Source organism: Cyanistes caeruleus, chromosome 6 (genome assembly GCF_971803275.1).
Source record: "Cyanistes caeruleus chromosome 6, bCyaCae1.hap1.1, whole genome shotgun sequence".
In the NCBI taxonomy this organism is placed as follows: domain Eukaryota; kingdom Metazoa; phylum Chordata; class Aves; order Passeriformes; family Paridae; genus Cyanistes; species Cyanistes caeruleus.
In genome coordinates, this window is record NC_141706.1 from 64,280,091 (window position 1) to 64,306,181 (window position 26,091).

At 39.6% G+C, this 26,091-nt stretch overlaps 1 protein-coding gene and 1 long non-coding RNA gene across 4 annotated transcripts in view; both read right to left on the reverse strand.

Moving 5' to 3' along the window:
• Positions 1 to 4,406: 4,406 nt before the first annotated feature.
• Positions 4,407 to 4,825, reverse strand: LOC147652777 (uncharacterized). Its single transcript, XR_015288281.1, has 2 exons — positions 4,745 to 4,825; positions 4,407 to 4,634 (listed from the first exon to the last, which is right to left on the reverse strand). It is a non-coding gene; the product is annotated as an uncharacterized LOC147652777 (long non-coding RNA).
• Positions 4,826 to 6,158: 1,333 nt separating this feature from the next.
• The window catches only part of ARID4A (AT-rich interaction domain 4A), a 46,654-nt gene continuing 26,721 nt past the window's right edge, over positions 6,159 to 26,091 (reverse strand). For 2 of the 3 annotated variants that reach the window (XM_086894015.1, XM_086894016.1), the window contains 14 exons: positions 22,999 to 23,071; positions 20,617 to 20,711; positions 20,216 to 20,313; positions 18,602 to 18,830; positions 16,729 to 16,979; positions 15,225 to 15,422; positions 14,019 to 14,103; positions 13,724 to 13,868; positions 13,473 to 13,535; positions 11,329 to 12,459; positions 10,680 to 10,784; positions 8,986 to 9,201; positions 8,638 to 8,784; positions 6,159 to 8,198 (listed from right to left, as the gene is read on the reverse strand). In XM_086894015.1, the coding sequence (XP_086750141.1) occupies positions 8,095 to 8,198; positions 8,638 to 8,784; positions 8,986 to 9,201; positions 10,680 to 10,784; positions 11,329 to 12,459; positions 13,473 to 13,535; positions 13,724 to 13,868; positions 14,019 to 14,103; positions 15,225 to 15,422; positions 16,729 to 16,979; positions 18,602 to 18,830; positions 20,216 to 20,313; positions 20,617 to 20,711; positions 22,999 to 23,071 (2,940 nt within the window). In that variant the 3' untranslated portion in view covers positions 6,159 to 8,094. The remainder of the gene's footprint in view (positions 8,199 to 8,637; positions 8,785 to 8,985; positions 9,202 to 10,679; positions 10,785 to 11,328; positions 12,460 to 13,472; positions 13,536 to 13,723; positions 13,869 to 14,018; positions 14,104 to 15,224; positions 15,423 to 16,728; positions 16,980 to 18,601; positions 18,831 to 20,215; positions 20,314 to 20,616; positions 20,712 to 22,998; positions 23,072 to 26,091) is intronic. The other variant, XM_086894017.1, reaches the window with a different exon arrangement.

Here is a 26,091-nt window from a genome sequence, read left to right on the forward strand (position 1 = left end):
CTAAGTCAGCTGTCCAGGCTGTGGATTCCTGGCCCCTGAGGGCAGCAGTGCTCCTGCCACTTGCAGCAGACACTGCTCTCAGTGCTGCTCTCCGGCTCGCCCTGGATGCTGTTCCTGGGCTTGCAAAGGTGGAAGGAGCCGAGTCCGCACGTTTGGACTCGCTGTACCACAGCTCCTTCCTCCTGTGCCTTGTTACCGTGGAGATGGGTAAGCGCTGCCTCTGAAACAGTGAAGGCTAAAAACCAGCCCAAATAAGGCAGAAAGTCTCCAATGTTCTGTTTTTTCAAAGGAATATCAGGCTAAAACCGTCCAGATTGTTTGCTACCATCAGGCCACAAATGTTGCAGCCAATTAGAATCAATACATGCATAGCAAAGACTTGAAGGCTTTCCTTGAAGCAGCTCTCTTTTTGTTAAACATGTGAAAGTAATCCATGATTGAGATTTTCAACTGGATCTTCATGAGGAAAGAGCTGCTCAGGAAAGTGTCTGAAGAGTTTAACTGATGGAAGTGGAGGATTTTCATGTCTTCTGAACAAACCACCTTGGGGCTGAACTGAGGTGGTTAAAAAAATAATTTTCTCTCATTTCAGTATTTGGAGGTAGGAATATATTTAAATACATATGAGGAGAGATTTCCTGAAAAAATGATTAAGCAAGTTTTAGAGGGACTTAGTTAATAAATTACCCACCAGTTCTGTCAAAGCTCTGTTTCTGTACAAAAATGTGGTCTTTCAAATCCAGATGACAGGCTGCATACAGACAATACAAATATATTTGAGCTTGGAAATAAAATGCATCCACATAACTAAAGCATTCAAGTGATAAAAAGAAATAATAAAAATAGGATAAAAATGGTTTCAGTCTGGATCCTAAGAGAAAGACAACTGCATTTTTCCTAAATGCTGTTAAGGGGTGTCAAGAGGAGGTGAATCACCTTGCTGAGGCACACTAAGTGCAGGAATGGATCTCACTCTGATGGGAGAAGGAGCAAAGGGTGAAAAATGGGAAATTGCTGAGAAATGAGTACTGAGAAAGCTGTGGAAAAAGGGAGCCCAAAGTGGAGGTGGGAGGGGAGGGCAGCCTGCCAAAAATCAGCTCAATGAAACTGAGCTGGTAAACAGACACTCATTTGGAGGAGATGCTCACTGCAGCAGCAACGGGAACACGGATCCTTCCTGCTGGAAACACACACAATTCCTCCTCAGCCCACAGAAACAAGAACCATCTCAGCAGGAAGGGTCAAATCAGAACCTTGCTCCAGAGTGCCCTGGACAGCAGCAGTGCTGGCACAGCCATCAGATCAATCAGCTGGAAGATTATAATAGAGGCTCCTTGAATTCTCTCCAGGATAAAAGCAAAGCCCCAATTTATGTAATCCCCTGCTGAGAGCTTCAACTGCTGAGCTCTGTTGGAAGGCAAGAAAAGGAGTGACTGCAGTGCTGTGTCAGGGAGTGTGGGTGAAACACTGAGTCTGGCTGTGGCTTCAGAGCAAGGAAGCAAATCCTCTGTGCTCTGACATTCCCCACTCTGGGAACTGGAGCTTAGCAACAGCTCAGTTCAGCAGTTTCTCTTAGCTAGTTGGGAAGTCAGCACATGGCATTTGAGGAATCCAGTTCAGATCTTAGGAAACCCATTAAGCTCAGCTCCAAAATTCCTTGAATGAGTCTGGCCCAAACTCTAAAAGCAATTAAGGCCTCTGACACCTGAACCTGCATCATGCCTGCATCCTGAATTTCCAGAGGACAGCATTAAAAGAACTCAAAAAGTTAAAAATTCAAATTCAAGAACTCAGAAATTCTGCTTCATATTGGAGGGTTTTTAAAATTGTTTTACCTTAACTTCACACTCCTTTGTGTTTTGGTGTCAGGGAGCAGCAGGTTCTTCACAATTAATGTCAGGAAAAATGCATGTGTTACCTTTTTACAGCACCAGCTGGAATTAGATTAGGGAAGTACATTAGTGACTATTTCTTCAGATTAAACTGTGGTTGTATTACTGGCCACACTGCACTAAAAGGCACAGGGAGGTGGCTGGGTCACACCAGAAGGCACTTGGAGGAAGGATCCTGGGGCACCAGGAAAGGGGCAGGGTCACCCTTGGAGTACTCAGGGACCACAGAGAGGACTGGGGCACGAGCAGATACTCCTGGGGGTGTTGGAAGTAGATCTGTAAATGTCCTTTCCAGTCTGAATTGTTTTCTCCAGTGACATAACGAAATGTCTTATGGAAGATCTGGAAGAAAAGACAACACATTTCACTGTTTGCCTGCACATCCTCAGCTCCAGCAAGGCTCTGGGGCAGGCAGGACATTGCAGGGGATGCAGTGAGCAGTGTCAGCCCCGTGCACTGGGACAGTCCCACAGTAAAGGTTTTATATGCAACCAGCTCTGGGCTGAATGAAACATCAGCCAGAGAGGTGTTACCCTGCCCACTGCCTCTGAGCCAAAGAGAAATCACATTCTCCACAATTTTTCAGTGTTCTCCAAAGGAAAAGCAGGAAACACGAACAGCAGCAGCTAAACCACAGCCACAAAGACCAGCTCCCTCCTGCACTGCCTGTGGATAACATTATTCCATAATTATTCCCACAGGATTAAGTGGGGCTGCTCTCACATTCTGAGTTAATCACATTCAAATACCTGCACAGACCAACATAAAATTTTACTTCTCACTGGTTCCACTGCCAAAACATTTCCTTATCAGAGAGGGGTTGTCCTGCCCACCTGAGGGCAGCCACTGCCTCTCCATCTGGGATGGCACACAGGGGTCACCTGCAGGGTGGGAAGCAGAGCATGTGCAGATGGAAATCAAGGGTTGGGGCTTTTTTTTTTCCTTTTAAAATAGCTTTATTTATTCACAAGGGAAATAAAGGAGCATCAAGAGAGATGGTTTTAAATTAAACATACACATAAACAAGTGCCTTGTTATAACAGAAAGAAAAAACACTCTTGTGCAATATAGCAAAGTATTTCACACAAATTCCACATCTTACCCCTCCTTATGAAACTGGCATAGCTGGCAGGAGCACAGTAAATTAGGTCAAGCTGTACCCAGATGAGGGATTAGAGGAGGAGTTTAGGAACAGCTGAAGACACCAACAGTGCTGGAATGGAAATGCTGGGTTACTCTGAACAGCAGGAAAAGCCAGAGACATCACCAAACCCACAGCACCCTCAGCAGCAGGCTCAGGTGAGGGTTAAACACGAAGTGACAACCCCCTGCAGGTTGTCACAGCTGTAGCAGAGCTCCAGGGCAGCTTTTCATTGCTGGCAAACACTGCAAGAGGGAAAGTGAAGCAAAGCCTCCGTGGTTACTGCAGTGAGTGAGCTGTGCTGGTGCACTGAGGCCAAGTGGCATCAAACAAAGACACTCCTCATGTCTGAAAACTCTTGGTGTGGGAATAAGCAGCAGCATAAGGGTGTTAACCAATGTGAACAGCTGCAGAGCTGAAGCAGAACCAACCTGCTCTGAGCCAGAATTTAGGGCTCCTCTGAAATGGGAAGGAGCAGGAATAACAGCATAAATAGCAAAGGTAGTTCAAACTAAAGAAGAAACCAGACAAGTCCTATTCTTAGAAAAACTGCTTTCACAATCAACAGCTTCATCCTTCCAGTCTTCTTTAAATGACAGCATGGTATTTGCCATTGGGTTGTGGTTAATCATAAAATCCACCACTCCCTGGCATTAAAACAAACACACCAGCAGACCAAAAACACTGAAACACAAAAAAATGAATTTACATATCCATCCAAAGCAATGGATGTGACTAAAAAATACTTGTGGGAACTTGGGGAACTCACAGAACTCCAGAGCAAACGAAAGGCCCCGAATAAATCCCAGTTACTCAGTGGTAACTGATGAAAGTGAATAATTTTAAAACTCTGAGACCTCTTTAAAATCCCATCCTATTTGGTGTGAGAATGCAAGATGGGAGAATGACAATTTTTCTCAAAATATGAGAGCAATAGCTTAATAAGTGTGAGCCAATTATAAAATGTCATTTTCCTTAGCCCTGGAATTACAGTGAGTCAGCCTCTGGCAACATCCTCTTTGGTTCCACTGTTTTATTATGTCCCTCACATCTCCAGAGCCTTTATCCTGCACACTATAGCAAATAATAAAATCCCAAGACCAGAGAAGGGAAAAATAACCAAGATTTCAGTGCATAATCTTTGCAAAGGCAGGGGCACAGTGAAGTAAACAGCTCGACATACTTTTGTGAACAAATTAATCTTTTATTTCAGCTGGTAAATCTGGCTCCTGCCTCATGTCAGATTTCTTTAAAGCCATAAAACCAAACCAGCTCTTTTCTTAAAAAGAAGACAACAAACAGCATTTAGACTTACTGCTGTAAAAGAATTCCAGTAAATGCTGCCCAGAAAATCCATTTGGCTGCCTCAGCTATCCAAGAATATTTTTAATGGGGGAAAAAAAGGATATGTTATGAAAGTATTAATTTTTTACTGTAATATTCCATCTGGCTGACAAACCTGTCTGCAGAGAGAAGGCTCTCTCAGCAGTGGATATTCTGAGGCACAGGAGATGACAATCCTAAGATTCAGATTCTCTTCCCAGCTCCACATCAAAGCCATCCTGAGTAATTTTCTGGTAGCCATTTCTGCATGGGACCCCCTACAAAAAAATGAGAATATTTTTTTAAAAAATTCTGTCTATTTGAATACTGCACCTTTTAAAAAATTAGATTGAAGCATGCACAGAAGCAGAAACAGTGATTTAGTCACCTTTTCTGCTGCTCCCTGTGAAGGTCAGATACATCTATCCTTCATGAAGACACACATTTCTTTGCCCTTGTTATGCTTTTCATTCACTGATAATTACTACTGAAGATCTGTTTAACCTCTGTCAAAACAATGACTTGTTATTACTGTTCTGACAACTCTGCTTCCCTGATTAAGCAGGAAAACTTTCTCAGCCACCAGCAACCTGATGGAGGAGCCAAAACCAAGCAGGGATTTAACTGGGTGTTGCTAAACTTTCACATTAGAAAATAAAAACTCATTAGTACAAATGCAGCTGATACACTTGATGGAAAAAAAGTGAAAATGAAAACAAGCAAGGAAATGAATTTTACCTTATGTCCTTGCATGGAAACATTCCAAGGTTTTCCATCTTTCAGATTTTTGTTAATACAAAAATAAGGTATCTGCCAGCAATCTGACAGTTCTTTGCATCAATTGCAAGAAATGAAGGAAGAGTCTGATTCTCTTACAACATTGTTCTTTTTAACAGCATTGGATCCCATATTTTTTGGGTTTTTTCACCTCCTAAGGAAACTTGAAATAAGTGTAATTTTGAGGAAAACCTGCAGGAGATCAGAAGGCAGGAGAGCAGCACAAATACAGCCAAGAATGGTGCTTTATTTCTGCTTGGTCTCGGAAACACAATACCTAACCTCTTATTTTAAAAATCCCAATACTTTATAATCATAATTACTGTGTCTTAGACAGGATGAATTTATATCAACATATATTTGGAATTTATATCAACAAGGCTTCAATAAGGGGATTATTTTAGAGTTAGGAATCACAGATTTTATTAGGGCTTCTTCTTGATTTCACCTTTAACCCAGGACAGCCCAATGATTCCAGCTAGTTTTCTTTTCCCTGTGTTATTTTTAACATCATAGGAAATTACTGCAAAATTCTACTGAATAATCTGATATGCTCCTTCCCAGAAAGATAAAACCAGGAAATCAGTGACCTGCTGGATGCTTTGCCAGTGGCTTGGCACAAAGTCCCCCTTTTCCTGCTGGTTTAGTGCCAGAGTAACACCAACTCTTTTGGGGGTGAGCAGTGCAAGGGAAGCAGGTGGAAGAGGAAGCAAGGAGGAAGTTCTCCCTATCAATGGGCTGGAACAGGTTTCCATGTTCCATGGGACCATACCTGGAGCCTTGCAAGCAGAGTTTTAAATATTCCTAAGAGACAGAAGCAGCAGTCAGCTGAGAACACACGTGGGGAACATCCAGGCCAGGGCAGCAGCTCCTCCATCCTCTGTGCTGGGAGCACCTCAGTGCCTGTTCAAGAGCTCAGAGTGTGCACACAGGTTAGGTATCAGAGATCTGAGATGTCATTAATCCTGTTATTTCCCCGGATTTTAGATTGCTTCTGCAAATATTAAACATGTGACCCATGTTACTTCCTTTTAAATGAGTATTGCTTTTTATTCGTAGCTGTTAGAAGATTAACAAGTAAAAGTTAACTCTGCAAAAAGTCTTTACAGTAATTTATGGAGATTAACTTTCCTATTTAGGGTAAAGTCCAGACATTTACAAGAACAATCACTTAAATAAAAATAGAATATAAAGCCTATGTTTAAAACATGGCCTTTATTAGCGCTGTCTAGTGAGCTCCATATTTATCTTACATTGAAATAGTTCTGCTTTGCTTAAGAAAAGACAGAAAAAGTGCATTTACAAGAGTACTTTTTCTTTAATTTTCTGCGAAAATGGAAGGAATTGGAATCACAAGTTGACAAATGTTGTAAAATGAAATTTCAAGAAACATCAATTTTAGTAATGCTACGCCATCACTAGTGTTTCCTCCTGACCTTCTGCCGTGTGGAACCAGAATATCCTGATATACAGTCTAGAGCATCTATGTTATTACTCTACAGCATATTAAACACAGAAAAAAGGGGCTCAGGCCCCCTTTCAATGTACAAACATGAATAAAAAAATTGTTTAAAAAATCACTTTTTATACATAATGTATATGCAAACTGCTTTAAATACATGGGTTTGGAAGAGCTATTTACAAACTGCATCTGCCCGTGGGACAATCCACAGGCAGAGCACACACAGTCGCGTTTACTTTATTGGTGCATCTCAACTTTGGGAGATATAAATTTATTCGGCAGTACAGCAAACACAAGAACTTGTGACAAAGCATCTTAAGGGCAACCCAATAAATTTTGTTCCTCCAAACAAGTTTAAGTACTAGGACTGCCAAAGTTTCCAAATAAAGTTTTATTTTAACCCAGATGCCTGCTGGCAGATCTGTGTGGTGGAGGATTTGTAGACAGACCCATTGGAAGTACAGGTTTGGCTACTGGATAACTCCTCCTGAAGAGCCAGAACTGATAAGGATGTTTTGTCCAAAGAGTGAACTAACCTAGAATTTTATTTTTTTTTTCCAATTTTATTAATATTTTAAAAAATACATAAAAATACAACATCCAATGTCTGAATAAATATATTTAACAAGTTGCAAGATACCTTATTTTACACAAAAATTTCAGCTTTAGAAATCTTGTTAAATAACTTCATTGTTGTTATATATTTCATTTTTCGTCTTTTTTGTAACAAAATAAAAACTCTGAAATTACATAGAAAAAAGACAAAATATTTTTGTCAAGGGATAAGATAGTCCACTGAAAACCTATTCACAATTCCACTGTAAACATTAATAAACATTAAAACATTTGCATAATTGTGTGCTCAAAAATCCTATAAAAAGTGGAAGACTTATTACAACTGTAGTTTTCAGTCAACTACACTTCCTTTCACAATTTATTTTGTCCCATTTACAACTTTAAAACTGGGCACATTGCTGAACACATACTTTGGCAGTTCTGTATAGCAAGTGCTTCCACAAAGAGGAACTACTCACCAAGAGTTACCCACAGCTCGGTGAAAGTGCAGCAGTTACTCAGTTCTTTTGGATAATACTCTGATGTCTGCTTGGTGCACTTGCTTTTTTTTTTTTTTTAAGATCACCCTAGAACACCTGAATGCTTCATTGGACATAACTTTGCAAATTTGATAAGTGCCCTTTCTCTGTGTTAGGAAAAAAAAATAAAACAAAACAAAAAGAAACAAACAAGAAACAAAAACAAACACAATGACAAGGATGCCACGTTGTGCCTACAAACCTTCAGTTACCAATGAGCTTAAGTTCTCTGAACAGTAAATTAAACAAAAGAAGAGGGTAGGAGGGGGGAACAGGTACAGTCCAGCAGTGGAAGTGTGTACAGGATATACTTGGCAACGTCCAACCAGTTGAGTGCTTTCTGTGGCTGAATTTCAGGGTTTATGTCCATGGCAGCGAGCTGCTGGCAAGGCAGAGAAATGTTTATCACCTGCATTCCACAGCCAGCACGTTCTGGGGAGGAGAGGATGACGAGGGGCTCATTCCAGTGTCTGAGGAAGCAGATGACATGGATGCTCCTGTATGGGACACTGAACACACAGAACAACAGATCAGCATTCGGTTATCCAAGTACAGCGCACAAGGAAGGTTGTGTAAAAGATATCTAAACAACAGCACAGGCACAAAAAACTCATATAGAGGTTTTGCCAATTGCTTTCACTGCTGAATTCACAGACACAGGATTAGCTTTACCCAATTATTGAAAAGGCAGCTCAGATGAGTCTAATGGAAATACTTGCACTAGAAAGTCCAAGTTTCTACTGCACAGTTATAAGAGAGTCAGCAAACATTTTTGTCAGGTTCAGGTTCCAAAAAGCCACAAATATTCTTTCTAAATACGTATGCAAACAGATGGTAACACCTTCCTTTCTTCTAAAATATCATCAGCTAAACTCAAACTGCTGTGAGTTACACATTTCCAAACAAATTAACTCCTCATGGGAATCAAAAAGCAAATCTCAACCTCACCTTCTCTGTCTTTCTTTTTTAATCGTTTCCTTCTCCTGTCTATGGTTGCTACTTCTGACTTCAAGGACATGTAGTATTTTCGTATCTCCTGGAGTTTTTCTTGCAGGAAGGAGATCCTTTCAGTGCTGCTCATATTGTCCAGTTCATCTGCAAGTGGAAAGAAAAGAATATGTTTGTCAAGGTGATTTTATAAGAGGATGTAAGGCACAGCATAGAAGATAACCCATTTCCATAACTCTGCCAGGAAAGGCCCACACCTAATTTAGAAACCCAAAATTTCCATGTTTTTCTTTCAGAACAAGTTTTCACACAAATTCTCTGTAATCAAGTCATTTCAAGAATCCTTACTGAGCTGGAAGCTCCATTTGTACACTCTGGGTGAAGCATTCTGGTGGTGATGCTTGTCCCTGTGTTTGTCCTTCTCTCCATCTTTGATGTGAGGAGAAATCACTCTGGCAGGGGAGCGGGAAATCTTCTGTGGTTTGGATGCATTGATGTGTTTGACAGGAGTACATTTACTGGAACTGTCCAGGACAGGGAGATCTTCACTGTCACTGCTTTGCCCTGCAGGAAAAATAATTAATTTGGACTTAAAACCTCCACCCTGACATTTTAAAAATTGTGGTTATAGAAAAGAAGCAATCATTAAGAAAAAAGCTGCTGCTTCTTTGCTCAGAAAATCACAAAACACACCCAAGGAATAACAATCTCAGATTCCATAGATAACCTAATCAGACACAACATGCACTGAACTCTCAAGTGTAATAATCATGGTTGATGCAGGAGAATTCAAGAGCTGACTAGGCCTAGTTAAAAGGTAAGCCAAATTTCTTTACAGAAATAATAAATAATTTTACCAAAATTAGAATATTAGAGTACTGATAAACTTTCTATATAAATAATCACCTATTTTAGCTTTCTAATATAAAGCAGACAGTAAAACCCTTTTCTTAAAGATTAAGCCTGTATTACTATGGGTAGGTAGCACATGATTGTATTTAGTTATCAAACATCTAAAGGACACATCTAAAGGAACAGTTCTGAAACATGACTACAGCAACAGAAGTTCAACATGTAACAGAAAATTTTTAGCTCATATATTCAAATATTTTAGATTCCCACAATAACTGCCAAGTTTTCCACAGGCGTGTTAAATATATCTGAATAGTGTATGTCAGATAATTAGTATTTTAGTTTGATATTTAAAAATATAACAGTGTTGCCACAAAGCCAAAAACACTGATTCATTCATGCAATGATTGTTAAAAATTTTGTGATGGGACAAGAGGGAACGTCCTTAAGCTGAAAGAGGGCAGGGATAGAGGGGATACAAGACATCAATTCTTTTTTATAAAGGTGGTGAGACCCTGACAAAGGTTGCCCAGAGAAGCTGTGGCTTCCCCATCCCTGGAAGTTTTCCAGGCCAGGTTAAATGGGGCTTGAAGCAACCTGGGATAGTGGAAGGTGTCCCTGCCCATGGCAGGGGGTTGGAAAAAGATGATTTTTAAGGTCCTTTCCAACCTAAACTATTCTGTGATTCTCTGAAAAATGAGCTACAGAAACACAAAAATCCAGATTCCTATAGCAAGTTATAAAATAGACAGATGCTTGAGAGGAAAACTAGACAAGATTCCTTTGAATGAAAAAAAATTCCATTTTTCCACATTTCAAAAATGTTGAATTTTTTCCCAGGAGAAACACCTTTTTTAAGACTTTAAATGAGCCCCCTGCCAAATTCATAATCAATCCAATATAGAAAAATCAGCATAATGGTAAACATGCAGTAACTACTAATATAAATAATAATTTAGATGTTTTTCTTAAGTCAGTAATATAAAATAGCCAAGAGATTTCCCAGTTACACAGCTACTGCAGAGCTCAGAACACCTCTCCAGTTTATCACCAATAACCACAATGAATAAAATGAAAAACCTTGAGAGGGAAGCCACATCCAGTGGAAACTGTAACATGAGAACTGTAGGTTCTTACACATATTTACAGGACAGGATAAGCTCCCCCCTCCACTCCCTACAGGAACATACCTGTTCCATTCTTTTCATTTTTGGCTGCAGCACTGGTTCGCTTTGGAGTTCGCTTTTGCTTTTTTGCCAGTGTTCCACTATTGCTGTCACTGGGTCTTTTTTGACCTATAAGAGGAGAGAGAAAAAAAAAAAATTGAAAATAAAACGTAAGACACCTCAAATACTTCTGCTACTAAAAACTCTTTTTATGAGCAACAAAGAAATCTAAAACCAGACAGGCTGAGAGACTTGAGGCTGTTCACAGCCTGGAGAAGAGGAAGCTCTGGGGAGAACTTAGAGCCCCTTCCAGGGTCTGAAGGGGCTCCAAGAGGGCAGGGTTAGATGGGATACTGGGAAGGAATTCTTCCCTGTGAAGGTGGTGAGGCCCTGGCACAGGGTGCCCAGAGCAGCTGTGGCTGCCCCATCCCTGGAAGTGTTCCAGGACAGGCTGGACAGGGCTTGGAGCAAGCTGGGATAGTGGAAGCTGTCCCTGCCCAAGGCAGAGGGCTGTAATAAGATGGGCTTTGAAGTCCCTTCTAAACCAAATCATTCTGTCAATCTATAACCAGCACACAAAACAGACCAGCAATTTTTAGCAAAGTGACACCAGTCTCAAGACACCTTCAGCCAAGGATTAGAGCAGGGAATGACTCCTCCAAGAAATGCTCACCTTTCTCTCCCACCTCCCTCTCCTGCCCGGCCATGCTGCAATTGCTTGACGTGGTACTGGCTTCGAATCCATTGGCAGACTCGCTCTCACAGAGCCCTTCTTGAGACTCTTCTGCCACACTGTCCACCTCGATGGTCATGTCACTCTCGCTCTTGATGCTGCGCGACTCGTCCTGGCTGAGGGCCAGAGGAGAGGCCACCGGGAAGCTCGAGGGCACGGCAGGGGCTAAGGCAGAGGGGGCTGAGTTGGAAGCATTGGGGTCTGGCTTTTCTGCTATTGTGTCTTCACTGCTGCTCTTCTCCTTCTCATCCAAGTCATCCAGGTCTACTTCATGGCACAGCAAGGTTTCAGGACCAATCTGAGGCATTGTGTCATCCTCATCTTTCAAGGGAACGCTCTCGTTGGCTTCGGCCGGACGTTGGAAGTTGTCATTCCTCAGTTCCGGACCGTGTGGAACCGATTCCGCCACCAGGGATGGCATCTCCTCATTTTCAGTTCTGAGTGACTCCTCAGCACTCAGCCCTCTACATTCCTCTGCTCCAGTACATTCATTGGTCCTCTCTTCAGATACAATATTTGGCACTTCCATCTCACTCTCTCGCCGATTTCTCTTCTCAGGTGATGCCTGTTCCAAAGTTTTCCTTTTCAAAACCTTCTTATCTTTTGTGGAGAGCTCTGTTTCACTTTCAGTAGTGCTGGAAATGTCTTTACAGTCCAAGGAAGACACATCTAATCTTTCAGGTTCTGTAAGAGACTCATTTGCCACCTCTTCCTGGCTTCCTGGCGCAATCTTCGCATTCTCCAATGAGGGATCTTTTGTCTTGCTCCTTCTCCCTTTTCCCTTAGGTGATTTTTCAACTTCTCTTTTGATTTCTTCCATTTGATCTGTTTTATTCCCAAATATTTGAACAATTTGTTCACTTTCCTCAACTTCCAGTTTCAGTGTTTCTAGTGGCTGTACTTGAGTCCTGTCGTTTTCCTTCAGCGCATGAGAAATCTTTGGGTTTTCCTCATCCAGCTTCTCATCATGGAGTTTTTCACTTTTTTCCAGTTCTGAAGTTTCTGGAGAAAATTCTTCATTCAAATTCTTTTCAGATGATTCATCTGCTTCACTGTCAGATGTGCCAGAGTCTAAAAAAAAATTTAAAAAGAAGCAAACAGCACCCTAAATAATTAATTGCAGCATGACTTTTTATTTGAACCTCACAAAAAGCCCAGTTTTCAGTAATCTATGGTGTCAACATGAGTTTACAGTAATAATTTTACACTTTAAAAATCCTGCATTATTCAACACACTTGCTACAGCTCTTATTTTTACCTAAAATTTCTATGAAACTGCAGTAGTGGTGGTGCATGAGTTCAGGAAGCATCTGGATGATGCTCTTAACTCAGGTGATTTAGTTGAAGTCTGACTCTCCTTACTACTATTTCCCAAATAAGCCAATACAAATAAACTACATTTTATTGCAGCAAAAATAGTTTTACAGATTCCCCTGATCCCATGGATACTGCCTCTCCCTTATGACACACTTCAAGACCAAAAAACAACACTTGTCCCTTCCATGCAGAGAAAAAAACCCAGCCCAAACCCAAAAAATAAAAACCTAAACCCCAATATGGACATGCCATTGCTAAACTATTGTACAAATGATGCACCACGCAGAGAGCAAGCATTAGTACATTACCAGAAGATTATTCAGGGACCTTTACTAAAATGAGACAGTGATTTCACTTCAGTTCTTGTTCAGAGAGGCTTAGAAATACCAAAGATGTGCTGCAATTTGTGTATAATTAACAGCTCTGCTGGATGATGGAGTATTGAGGTTGAGGACTTAATTAGCACAATAAAGACCATCATTATAGCACTGGATTTGGTCTGTTCAGGGCTGAAAGGCTCTGGCTGAAGAACATGGAATGACTTGTACAGTCACTGCTCTTCTGTGAGCAAGCTGTGCTCCTCAGCAGTGTCAGCTCAACTGCTTACTTAATAAAATTTACAAGGAGAAAAGAAAAAAAAAAAAACAAACCAAAAAACTAACAAAAAAGAAGGTAAAAAAATCCCCAAAAAACAAAAAAAACCAAACCTCTTTTCAAAAAGGTACTGAAAAAGCCTCCAAAGCATACACAGGGCTGAGATCACTCACCGTTTGATCCTCTATCAGAATCAAACATTCCTGAGCTACGTCTGGTCTGCCTGCGAGGTGTTGCTAAAATTAAAATCGAAAGAATTAATTTGTATGGAGCGGAAGGAGCACCGAGCCTTGCTGCTGTGGTGGTGCCAGGAGCAGGAACCTCAGAGCTCACATGCAGCTCCAGGCCACCACACCATGCTGGGCTCCAGCTGGGAATGGTGGGGAGCACAAGCTGCTCCCTGCACCTCTGGAGCCAGATTTACCTTCGCTGTTGGGCGTTTTGGGGAGGCTGCAGGTCGTGTTGGATGGGAGAGTGGATTTCAGAGGGGGCCGCCCACGCTTGGATTTTTGTTTCTCCTCCTCCTTCTTCTCGTCCTTTTCACCATCTTCTTTATTCTGCAGGGGAAACTGGATTTTTTATTAATGTTTCACTACTGATTATCAAACTTTTTGCTCTATTAAAAACTAGACTGTGGACTGAGTAACTATTATTTTTTTTAACAGGGACAGTGATAGTCATTAAATACAGTACTACAACAAACATATTGAAATCATTACTTTTGTTTTTTTCTTTTGTTTTCTCTTTGGTCCTCCTTTCTCCACTGGCCAGATAATCCGATCAGCTTTCACCCATTCATCATACCTGAAAGGGAATGACAACATGCTGTTATCACTGCACATAAAATGTTGTTCGAATATGAGGAGTAAAAGACTTGAATTGCACAAAATATTTATTAATGAGGTAGGAAAATGCCCAAACCAGGTTGGATGTGGCTCAGAGCACCCTGGGATAGTGGAAGGTGTCCCTGCCTATGGCAGGAGGGTGGAATGTGATGGGCTTTCCTTTCCAACCCAAACCATTCCATGACAGCAGAGCATGTATTTACACAACTCATGCAGTATCTGGCCTTAGAAAGGTGAGTGACATTTCCAGTCCATAAAAAAACCTTATGGGGTGAGGGAATGAAGGTACAAACTCTTCCCTGTCTCTCACCAGCAAAGCACTGGAACACTCACAGGACTGAGTCAGCTCTGAAGTGTCAGATATTCCATCATACACATAAGACAGTTTTCATCACACCATGCCTCAGCAGGAAAATGTACTTTTCTTTTTAAAAGGTAAAGTTTTTAAATTATGGCAACAAACTGGATGAGATTCTGAAAAGCACAAACACACTAATGCTCCTCAGAATCTCCTAAAGGCATTAATAAGGTAAAAGAACTTGTAAATATTTGGGGAATATTGCCACACTCAAACTTCATGTTGCCACGTAAAGAAATTTGCTTACGGATTTGGAATACCACAAGTTATATACCAGAAAAACAAAGTACTATAAAGACTGGCTGCCAGGAGAAGCATTATTACAATCACAGTTAACATTCAAAACAAGAATGTATTTTGTTGCCAAAATTCCAGTGCTTAATACACTGAACTGTAAATATCTTCACCGTTATCAATGACTCCCTTAAAGGGAAGTTTGCTAGTGCTAACACTGATAGACAAATAAGTATCAGGAATGCTCCTGGAAGAGATGAGGATTACTAAGGCAGATGGATACTTGGAAAAATACAAGTATATTCTGACATTTCAATGCAACACCACGAACAAAATCACCAACATTGAAAAGTGAAAAAGCCAGAGCCTCTTATTTTGATAATTCAATATGGCACTGACCATCTCTTGCTTTATTTCCTTAAAAAGAAAAATTTCTTTTGTAAATAAGCCTTTGAACAAAGACATGAAAGACAATTTGTTATCCTCACCTCACATTCCAACCGTAGTAATGGACTAAGTATAAAACCTCTCCATCATCAATTTCTGTGCTTTTAATACTGGCTTCATAAATTTTTTGAGTCTTTCCACGTCCATATTTTACTTTCACTTTGGTTCCAGTCAGGCAGGGTTCTGTGTCCTCCTCATCCTCTTCACCTTCTGATTCTCCTTTGTTCTCAATTTCTTCCCTGCAGTAAAATGTATTTAAGATACCCACTAATTAGTGACAATCATATTTTAAAATTTAAAGAGAGTAGTCAAGATAGAAAAAGACTGCAAGAAAAAAAGTATTTCATTTTCTGCACCCTGTCCTGTCACTGAAGCTTGCTCAGAAACAGATTTTTTAAATCAAGAACAAAACTTAGGGAAAATAGAAGTGCCAAAAATATCCAGAAACTTTTATTAAAATTTAAACACAATTTATAAAGCATACAACTACCTCAAAGTTTAAAAAGTATTTTCTAAATTAATATTTTGATAATACAAAGAGGAATGAAAGTGAACTCAGTGTGTGTCTCCTAAACAGCATAGGAAGAACTAACTTCAGTTTCTGAAATATTTGATTTTGACACATTATTTATAAAAAAGGGTACTTTTACAATTGGCTTAACATGTGACAGTTTATTAACTGCACATAAGTTTGAGTTGCCATCACAGTGATCCTCTCATGGACACAAACACCATTCCATTGGAACAAAACTTGATCACAAAACTGTTCAGCCAAGTGTCTGCACAGCTCTTATTAGACACATCCACCTCTTATTATACCTTTAGCTACTGTTAAAATATTATACTCAAATGTATTTTAAAGAACTACAGTCTAACCTATTTTTAGCTATAATTCCTCCCCTATTAAAGGGAGAATTTAGCATAATTTAGAAGTTACTCTACAAAAAAGTCAGCAAGAAATAAAATACTAGAAAGGACTATGGGTTTGCTTTTAATGCAATAGAATTTCTGGCCTTAGTGAAATATCAATTATCTTGTGGCAAGCAACTCAGAGGACAAGTAACACCCACACAGCTTAAAGAAAACTCTTTGATGCCTTGATCATCTGACACACAATAGGAACAAGGAGCCTGCAGCTTCACCAGCCATCAGCAAACCCTTAAAAGCACAGGAGAAGAGGGATTTTTACCATTTCTGTTTCAACTGCCCAGGGAAGTGTCTCCAAGCTGTCCCCATCCTCACAGCACCTGGCAGACTTAAAGCCAGGTCAGTTTGGTGTCTGGTGGTATTGGTGTGATAAAACACCAACACAGTCTTGGCAAGTAAAATGACAGTGAAAAATACTGCCTGGCATCGAGCACAAAAAGATGCTTCCAGAAAGTACAGCAGGCTCTGAAATAAAATGTTCCCTTCCCTGCCTGCCTGAGTGAACGACGTTTCTGATTTTCACACTTCAGTAAGATCAAGTCTGTGTCCTCCTGCCTGGAGAACAGCTCTGTCATGGCACAGAGAAATTCAAAGAAGGTGATACAAGTTAGTGTTTACCTCTCCCTCTGCCTCTCTTCCTCATCATCTGACTCTTTATCAGAATCCTCCTGTTTTTTAATTTTCTTCTCTTTTTGCTTTGGTGTGCTTTTCTTCCCTAGTGGAGTTTCATTTTCTTTCTTTTCTGCATTCTCAGGTGTTTCCTCTACATCTTTGTTTTCTTTGTTATTGTCTTTTAATTTGTCTTGAGTTTTATCCTCTTCACCATCTTTTTTAGCAGGGGCTGCATCACGGGCAAGTCTTCTTCGTCCCTAGAATACAAATAAGATCAATTTAATGACTCCTGTCACCTGCTTTGTCCATAACCTCTCCAAATCTCAGCAAAAAAGTGAGACATGCAACTCCTGTAGAGAAAAAAGGCTGGAGATGACAAAAAAGCGTAAAATATTCTCAAATAGTAAAACTAAACCTGTAAGTTTTTATATCTGCTTCACTTGGAAGCAATGAGGATGAGTTTCTGATTAGCTGATGGGAGGCTTTCAGGACATTTGTTTCAACCTGAAATGTTTGTTGCTCTGAGGGAGCCAAAATGTCTTGTTCACCTACAGCAACAGCATTATTTGAAGTGCTTGTGTTGGAGTACTGAGGGGAGGCATCTTCCCCTCAGCATCTTCAATCCTGACAGTCACCTGTGGACAGCACAGGCAGAAATTTGTCAGCTTTCAAACAACTCTAAGTATCCCTTTTTTAAAAGGCACTTTGAGTACTCAGGCAGTTGCTGCCTGGGACTATCTGCAACTGATTCTTAGAGATCTAGCAGAGGATTATAATTTGATTTATTAAAAGTCTCTTGATAGGATCATTGATTTTTAATCAGAACAAAGAGACAATTATTAAAAAAACATCTTTCTTTTTATCCTTTGTTCTCAAAAAGAAAACCAACTCAAAAATAAATAAACAAGCTAAGGACAAAGCTAATGTCATGTCAGGGAGTTCACTGAGGCTGATGCAGCTTAGAACAACCACTTTCATTTAAACAGAAATATATTATATAATAGAAGTCTCAACTTCTGTTTACACCATGTCTTTTCATCTATTAATTTATAGGACCATAATTTAATTCTTGCTTTGCAAGAAGGACTTTAAGAGAGTAACATTTTAGCTGAACAGAATTTTTAGAACTTGAACAATTTAAAAGCAGCAATTCTTGTCCTTCAGTAGTCATACTCTATTAAAGAACATAAAATGTTCTTTTAACATAATTGAATGCTACAGTCATATTCCAATACCTTTAAAGTACTGTCTGTATTCCTCATGGTTTTAAGTATCCTCCAGCTGATGGGCTACTGATCTGATCTATATAGCTACTAATACAACCCTCATCTCTACAGCATTTAAAGACAAATGAAGGCTAAACTTAATTGTTCCTCACTCTGCTTTTGTCTATATACTCTAATATTTGAGTGTTTCTTCTATCAGAAGAGAGACTTGTGATAAAAACCAACTCAGAGGAATGAGTCTTCCTTTGATTCTTAGATCCATAGCAGGTTTTTGATATTCCTGTTTCTTGCCAGAAGGCTCCAGGTTCCATGTGCCTGTGGAAATCCTCACCCACAACCAACAATGTCCTGCTGTGTTTCACTATCCTGATGATAACCAGCCCCAAGCAGCTCCTGAGCCATCCCTGAACCACAGCACATCCAACCGAGCCTAAGCAAATCCCATGTGTGGTGAGGAATATGAAGGAATAATCAAAACCTGACTGTGTCCAGGTAGAAAAAATTAACAGTTAACACTCACAGAACTCCACACTTGTACCAGTGCACCAATTCCAACGTGCAGTTGCTCCACAGGGAAAACTCATTATGGAAACTGTTCACTATACAAAGGGGCTTTGTTAAGGACTAAACACAAATCACTTCAAACCACTCACCCTTGGGGATCTTAGCTCAATTTCTTCTTTCTCACTTTCACTGCTGGAATAATTTTCTTCTGCTTCTTTTTTAACTTCTGTTGGGGGCATTTTTTGTTCCTCTTTCACACTTTCCTCCATTGGTTCCACGTGTTTCTGTGTGTCTTCTACCACTTTTGGTTCATTGTGATGGATGGTCCTAAACTGAATGTTTGCAGAACGGCAGTACTCTTCAAAACCATAAAGATACCTACAGACACAAGGAAGGCCCCATTTATATTTCATGGTTTATTTTCTATTTAATGAAGTACATGAACCTATTTTCCTTCTCAGTAACTTCAGGAAAATAATAATAATAATAAAAAAAAAAGAACAACCAAACAAACCCAAATAAATGAAAATATAAATGCTAGAGATGATTTTGAAGTGAAACAATTTAAAGTCAAATGCTGAAAAAGAACACAGAGAGGTGCTTCCCACATATTTAACTTCATCCCCATCCAGTGAAGAACTCGTGACAGTAATGCCATGCATGACCCTGTTCTCTGGAAACTGCCTGTGCACACTCTAATCCAGTTATAGGTGAGAGAGGTATGAATTAGCTTATTCCTCAAAGAATTAATATGCAAGTTACAACACACTATCATTGTCACAACACATTTTCTTGTGTCCAAACAACATCATCATTATTTTCACTGTAACAGCAACCCAGTACACATTTACCAATTACTCTTGCCAGGATAAACACTCTTCTCTGTAAAATACAGACCTTAAGCATGTGCCCAGTTCAAATCCCACTGAAGATAGTCTCAATATTGTCATCTTCATCGACATTAATGAGTTGAGTCATCCCTATTTCCAAATTTCCTTAGGTTTGAGTTAAGAGAACCTCATTCTTCTCTTTTACTCAAAAAGCTCAACTGTTTCTTGTCAAACTTCCAGGAGGATAAATAATAAAAACAATTTTTATTTAGAAAACAAGCTTGGAAAATGTCATTCCTGAAAGGTTTCCAATTCAAAAGTTACAACACAGTTGAAAAGCGAGGGTCAGAAGAAAAAGATTCATTAATTTGGTCATTTTAAGTAATGATTTTACTATTTAATAACTGTCACATCTACCATAGCAATGCACACAGTTCAGCCCTAAAGTCATTATTCTACAAATTCTGCAAAGATTATATGGAAATACACAATCTGAAACATGTTTTTTTTCAGTCAACACCTTTCATGAAATTAAAGCAACTGGTATAAAATTTTCTTCAATGCACATGAGATCTAAAGATTAAGGAGTCAGTTACTGTTAATTGCCTGAACTTGCAAAAATGAATCTGCCAAAGCTTATTTTATAAATTTCACTGGTGTACTGTGAAATGCCATCAGCACACGAAAAACGTGAAAGTTTCTTGGTAAAAAAAATGAGCAGAATTCTGATGTATTGGAGCAACAGGAACTTACAGCCCTGAGCACTCCCTCCTTTCCTCCACATCAGCACTGGAAAATGCTCATAGCTGTTCATTAACTGAAGAATATCAGCTGCTGTCCACAACTATCAAAAATCTCTTGAATATTGTACATGCTACATCTAGGAAAAAGAAAAGAGAAGTGTTTTCACCATTATCCAATATAAGAACTTACTTTCTATAAGCAGTTTTTACATTGTAGGAAGCAGCTGAGTTCAAAATAGGAATGCCAAGGTCCATATAAATTTGCTTCCATACAGCACCACTCTCAATCTTTGAGGGGGAAAAAAAAGAAAAAAGGAAGTTTACAGGTTTTGTTAAATAAGAACATTATGAAATAATATCTAACAGAGCTAAAAGCCAAAGCCTTTTATAACCACAGAACACTTTGGGTTGGAAGGGACCTTAATAAACATCCAGTTCCAACCCCATGCCATGGGACCTTCCACTATCCCAGATTGTTCCAAACCCTGTCCAACCTGGTCTGAACACTTCCAGGGATGGGGTATCCCTGGGCAACCATTTATAGATACAAATGAACAGACAAATTTAGCTCAGGGAACATCCAGCACTTACATTGTCACACCCACCCTGCTGATAAACCAGTCTAAAAAGTTTGAAGAGATTAAGGTCCTTGTAGCCCAAAACTGGTGGTTTATTGATAGGAGTACCTGAATAAAATAAAACAGAAAAAAGTTATCCCAGAGAACAGCAATTTGGCTCTTCCATTCCTTTATCACATATTTGATTACAAGTATTCTTCTGCATTTTAAAATCTGTATTTAATGGCTTAAAGTACATTCTCAAGTCAGTAAATTCCAATCACCAGTTAAGGCTTCAACCCTCTTTTGAATGCATCACTATCTCTGGGTGGTTTATCAGCCTTCCAGGTTTATTAACCCCCATCCACCTGGCTGCATCCCACTGCTCCTCTTGTGAGCAGGGAGAACAGCCAGAACTGCAGGAAGCTCCAGAGCACACCTGAGGAATGCTGGAATAGAGCAATGTGTGAAGAGATTAACTAAAAACCTGTGGGCTGAAAGGAACGAGGAAGAAGCAGAGATGTTGGATTAGGAAGAGACTCAGGCAAACTGACAGAATGTGGAAAAGCACAAGGCCCTGACCAGACATGAATATTTGGGATAGTTCCAGGGAAAAAAAAGAACTCAAATCAGCTGAGTGGCAGTGACATAAAGAACAGTAATTATTTGCAAAAGGAGAAACCAAAAGTGACTTGGGGCAAGTGGCTGCATACGTAGACAGTAATCCTCCCAGCAAGGAAGAATACCAAACCTCCTCCCTTCCTGCTGCTTCATATCTTCCCTCATCTTCATGCAATTATATTTAGAATCATTAAAATAATTTTATAGGACTTTGGGAATACTGTCATGATTCCATGAATCAAAACATTTATACTGAGAGAACAGAATGTAGAACAAATCTGGTAGGAACAGAAATCTTCCTATAAGGACAGAGAAGGAAAATAGAAAGCAAACAGACAGGGGGAAAGTTCCAGTCCTGAGAAGTCCTGCACATTGCTCAGTCTACATACTGGCTTAAAGAATATTTCATGGACTGAGTCTTCAAATTTAGTACACAAATGCTTTCTTCTTTTGCCTGCACAAGGTCCTGACATGGTTACTTGTTTTCTAGTCTGTGAGTGTTTAAGAAAGAGAATGAGAAAGGAAGAAAACAGGAAAGTGAGAAGAATCAGGCTACATGAAAGGAAAACTCTGGATTAGCCCAGCAGCAGAGTGATTTTTTTTCCCCCCCCCCCAACTTAGCCTTTTATTCCCCTAAGGCAGCTTATTCTCCAGAAACACTGGTTATGTACACAGGAGGCCTTCAAAATTATATTGGATGAGCTCCAGAACACTTTGCTATAATACATGCTCAATTTCTAAACCTATGATAAGAACTGGCAATATTGAACAGCTTTTGAATTGTTCTTTTATGAATCTGTGGTCTAGAACAAACCTCATTAGGAGGCATACAGACCCTCTTACAAAGGCAGCTTGATTTCCCCATTAACAACCTCCCCCCACCTCAAAAAATGAAAGGGGCAGATATTCAGACTCTGCAAGTACTTCATGTTTTTTATCCTTAGCTCTGGTTATTTCAAATTCAAATACACCAACATTTGCTGCACTCTGTGCTGCTATGGAAATATCATTCAGGCAACTGCTGTCAGGAGAAAAGATTAAAAAAAAAAAAAAGAGAAAAGGGCAGTAGTTACACCTGTAATCTACCTCCACACCAAGGCTACTGCAAGATGAAAATGGTATTTGAAATACAGGATTGAAACAGTGACTTCATGAGTAAAATTAATCAAACCAATATAGTCTTAAAGGACAAAACTCTCCAGGCTTGAATATATATTTTTAAAAAGGAGCATAAAGTCTCCATTTTAGTGTCAGTCTCATCACAACTGCAAATGCCTTATGCAACAGCAGCTCTCCCAAGTCAGCAGGTACATCCAGCTCCCTATGTAAAGCACATGCACTTCTGATACAGCTCTGAAGCCAAGACTTCAACTATTGTAATTTACCAAGTTTCACTCAATTGTGTGAAAACAGACCTTTAAAATAGACTAGTTTATTGTTCTAGCTACAGGAAAAAATAGAATCTTTTAAGCTGTCTCTTCAAGTATCACTGCTCCATTTGTGCACGAAGACTTGAGGATGGCACATCTCCATTCTCTGCTGGTTGGATTTCACCATCCATGGACAGACTCCACAGCTTCCAGCCTGGGATTAACAGCAGCAGAGCTGTCAGCCATGGCTGTCACAACCAGAAATCAACCAAGGGCTTATTGAACAGGCCTTGTGAACATAAAAAAGGCTTTGTGAAAGCAAAACAAAACCAAAACACCTCAGGGAGGATTTAAGTTCCCTTTGAGTGCTTTGCCATTAAAGAAGTAAACAGGAGATAAAAAAAAGGAAGAAAATTCAGCATTACCTCTGTCTTCCATAAACTTGTAAAGCTGTTGGAGGAAGTTGTCCCTCTCTTCAGGATCAAGCTCTTCCTCAGGCTGTGGAAATAAATGCAGTCATAAATGAAAACAGCAAATATGCAAACTAACCATTTATTTGTACAAAAGCCTAACAGCAAGAATTAAACCCAAACCACTTCCCATTTGGCCCTGAACCCATATAATGGTGAAATATGCAGAAAACAAAATTTACTCAGGAAGCCTGAAGTGGTACCCCAGGAGGAAAGAAAATGCAGGTCAGGGAAAGCACCAGCCCACAACAGAATGAATGTGTGACCCTCAGAAAGAAAACACTAATACACCTAGCATATCTGCCTAACACAGAAGAGGTCTGGTATTTACAAGACTGAAAGAATTCACAGGAATTCCATGGGGGGGTTTTGGTTCAGTTCTTTCTATTTGTTTAGGGCTTTTTTGTTTAGCTCATTTTCCTTATCCCAACTTTAGCTCAGGTAGCAGAACAATTCTTTCTCCAACAGTACCTGCTGGAGATGCTCCAGACAGTATTTGTTTTGTAATTAAGCTCCAATGCTTGATTTCAGCTTATATTTGGAAACACCTTTAAAGTCACTTCTGTAATTTACTATTATTATAAATTACTTAGTTTTACCTTTAAGACTTAAAGCCTCAAAGAGATAAACACTAACTTTATGGCAAGGAATCCACAGCATGAAATAAAGATATTTCTTCCATTCCAGTGAAAATTATTTAAAATAAAGTAAATTTATTGGGAGGTGGAAGGGGTAAGTAGAGAAAATAATGTCTGTGTATCTTTGTGGAATTCTGAGATTCTAGCAGAGACAAAAAAAAAAAATAAAAGAAAAAAAAAAAAAAAAAGAAAACCTTTTCCCTGAAATGCTTTCTGCATGCCACTTTCTTCCTGCCAGCCTGGCAGTTTGCACAAGGCAGGCTGCAGCTGTCTTGAAGGAAAGACGTACAGTACGTGTCAAAAAATCTCATCATTACATTATTAAAAATAACAGGAAAGTGACAAGCAGTTCCAGAAGGAAACCAGAACAACAATTTAGATTTCAGTCATCTCTGCATTCTGTAAACTTTAAGCTTCAAGGCAAGGAAATAGGCAAGGAAATGGGGATGTACATGCTAGTGCCTCGCTAACCAGCAAGCAATCTGCCCAGCATCAGAATGAATCCCAGCCCTGCCTGCTTCACTGAATTCTGAGCTTCTGAACCCAACAGGGCTCAGCTAGAATCAGAAATACACAATATCTGTGTCTTCACTAATTTTTCTTCAGGAATAACTGGAGGAAATTAAATGTGTAATCACAACACTGTACAGCATCGGTTACCATTTGCTCAGCACATTTACAGGGATTATATAAGGAGAGACAGTTATCTATAGAATTAGCATGCTCTTCCAGGTTATCAAGTGAAGTATTGCTATAGAAACCACAGCTCTTTTCTCCCCATCTAGACTGCAAAATAACTTCAAGATCGAGAAATTTCTACCATCTACTGTAATGTTTACTGACTGAAGGCAATACGGCTCAAACTGTGCAAACTAAATACATCTAATAACAGTAAACATTCAGAAATATTTCTGAATAGTTGAATTAAAGCCATTTCTTCTGTGTGGGCACAATGCCAAACCAGAACTGTGGGTCACAACAGCAGAAATGTAGATTAGAAATAGTGATATATATTGCAGCCAGAATTTAACCCTCCCACTGAGACTCAGTACCTTCAGCTGAAGAAAAGCAAAAAGGAAAGATGAAAAGCATTATAGGGTGGGGGCATAAAACCTGGCTGCAATAATCATCCACCAGTGTGAGATATCCCAAATTCTGCACCTGCTTCTCTCTGTTGATAGTGTATGAGCCCCTTGACAGAGGGAGTCTGAACTGTGCCTGGTACTGATGCCAGAACAGGCACCAAATCCTTCTGAGAAGTCACTTGAGTAAGACCTGAGTGACTGTCACCATGGAATAAATCATGGATCAGCTGCTTTTTTGCTTCTGGCCAAAATGAGAAAGACCAACCCTTCCTGCATATGCTTAACTGCAACATGAGGATAAAATGTCATTTTTTTACTAGGGTTATCTGTTTGGAAGTGGACATTGAAGAATTCCCAGGAGTCTCTGCTGTTCTGAGTTAGAGCTGAGTTTTACTTTAAATATATCAGCCATCACAAAATCATAGAATAGGTTGGGGTGGAATGGACCTTAAAGACCATCTAGTCCCATCTCCTCTGCCATGGGGGTTCATCTAAGCTGCTGTAAATCTGCACCCAAATCAAGGACACACCTGAAAAATGCTGATGCCATAACCTGTGATCATCATCAGTCCATTTTAGACTGGGCATAAATAAATTCACAGTTATAATTGTTTAAAACCAGTTACTGAAGAGAGTTCTGTCTCTCCATTTCATTTTTTCTTATACAGATATTGCAAAAAGAGGGAGACTGTAGCCAAAGGTAAGTCCAAGTGAGAGGCAAAACAACGTGAAAATTTTAAGTTGCAAGAGTTCAAAACTAAGACTCTTCTGCTGTTCATCCAATACCACAGCTAAACGCAACATGAGAAAAGCTTTTCCATTTCAGGATGAGAGGCTGAATTTCATTTAAATGAAAATTAATAAAAATCTCCAAGATGCCCCTTTTCTAATCAAAAGTCTCAAATTATATGGGTTTGTAATCTTATTCCTCCTTTCTGACAAACAGGCCACATCCATTAGAGAACACTGGAAACAGTAAAACAATAAAATCAACAATGAAGATTATCTTTGTATAACGGCCACCTTCCTTTCCTAACTCCATTTCTTATTGCATTCCAAGCAATGCTATCAGCATTTGTGTGTTTTCTAGAACTAGATGGCAAGCACCAGCAACATGAAGCACACAGAAATGTGTAGAGCACTCATAACTGGTTTTGCCTCATTTGGTTTCAAGCCACCTAATTCACCATGAGCTTTACCTCTGTCCTTAGCATGATTTTAAACAAGAATGTGGCTCTGTTATCCTGACTCATCATTTACTCTACAGAAAGATGTTAAAGCTTCTGTGGGTGCCAACCTTTAGAGCTGAGTGGGAGCACAAAAGA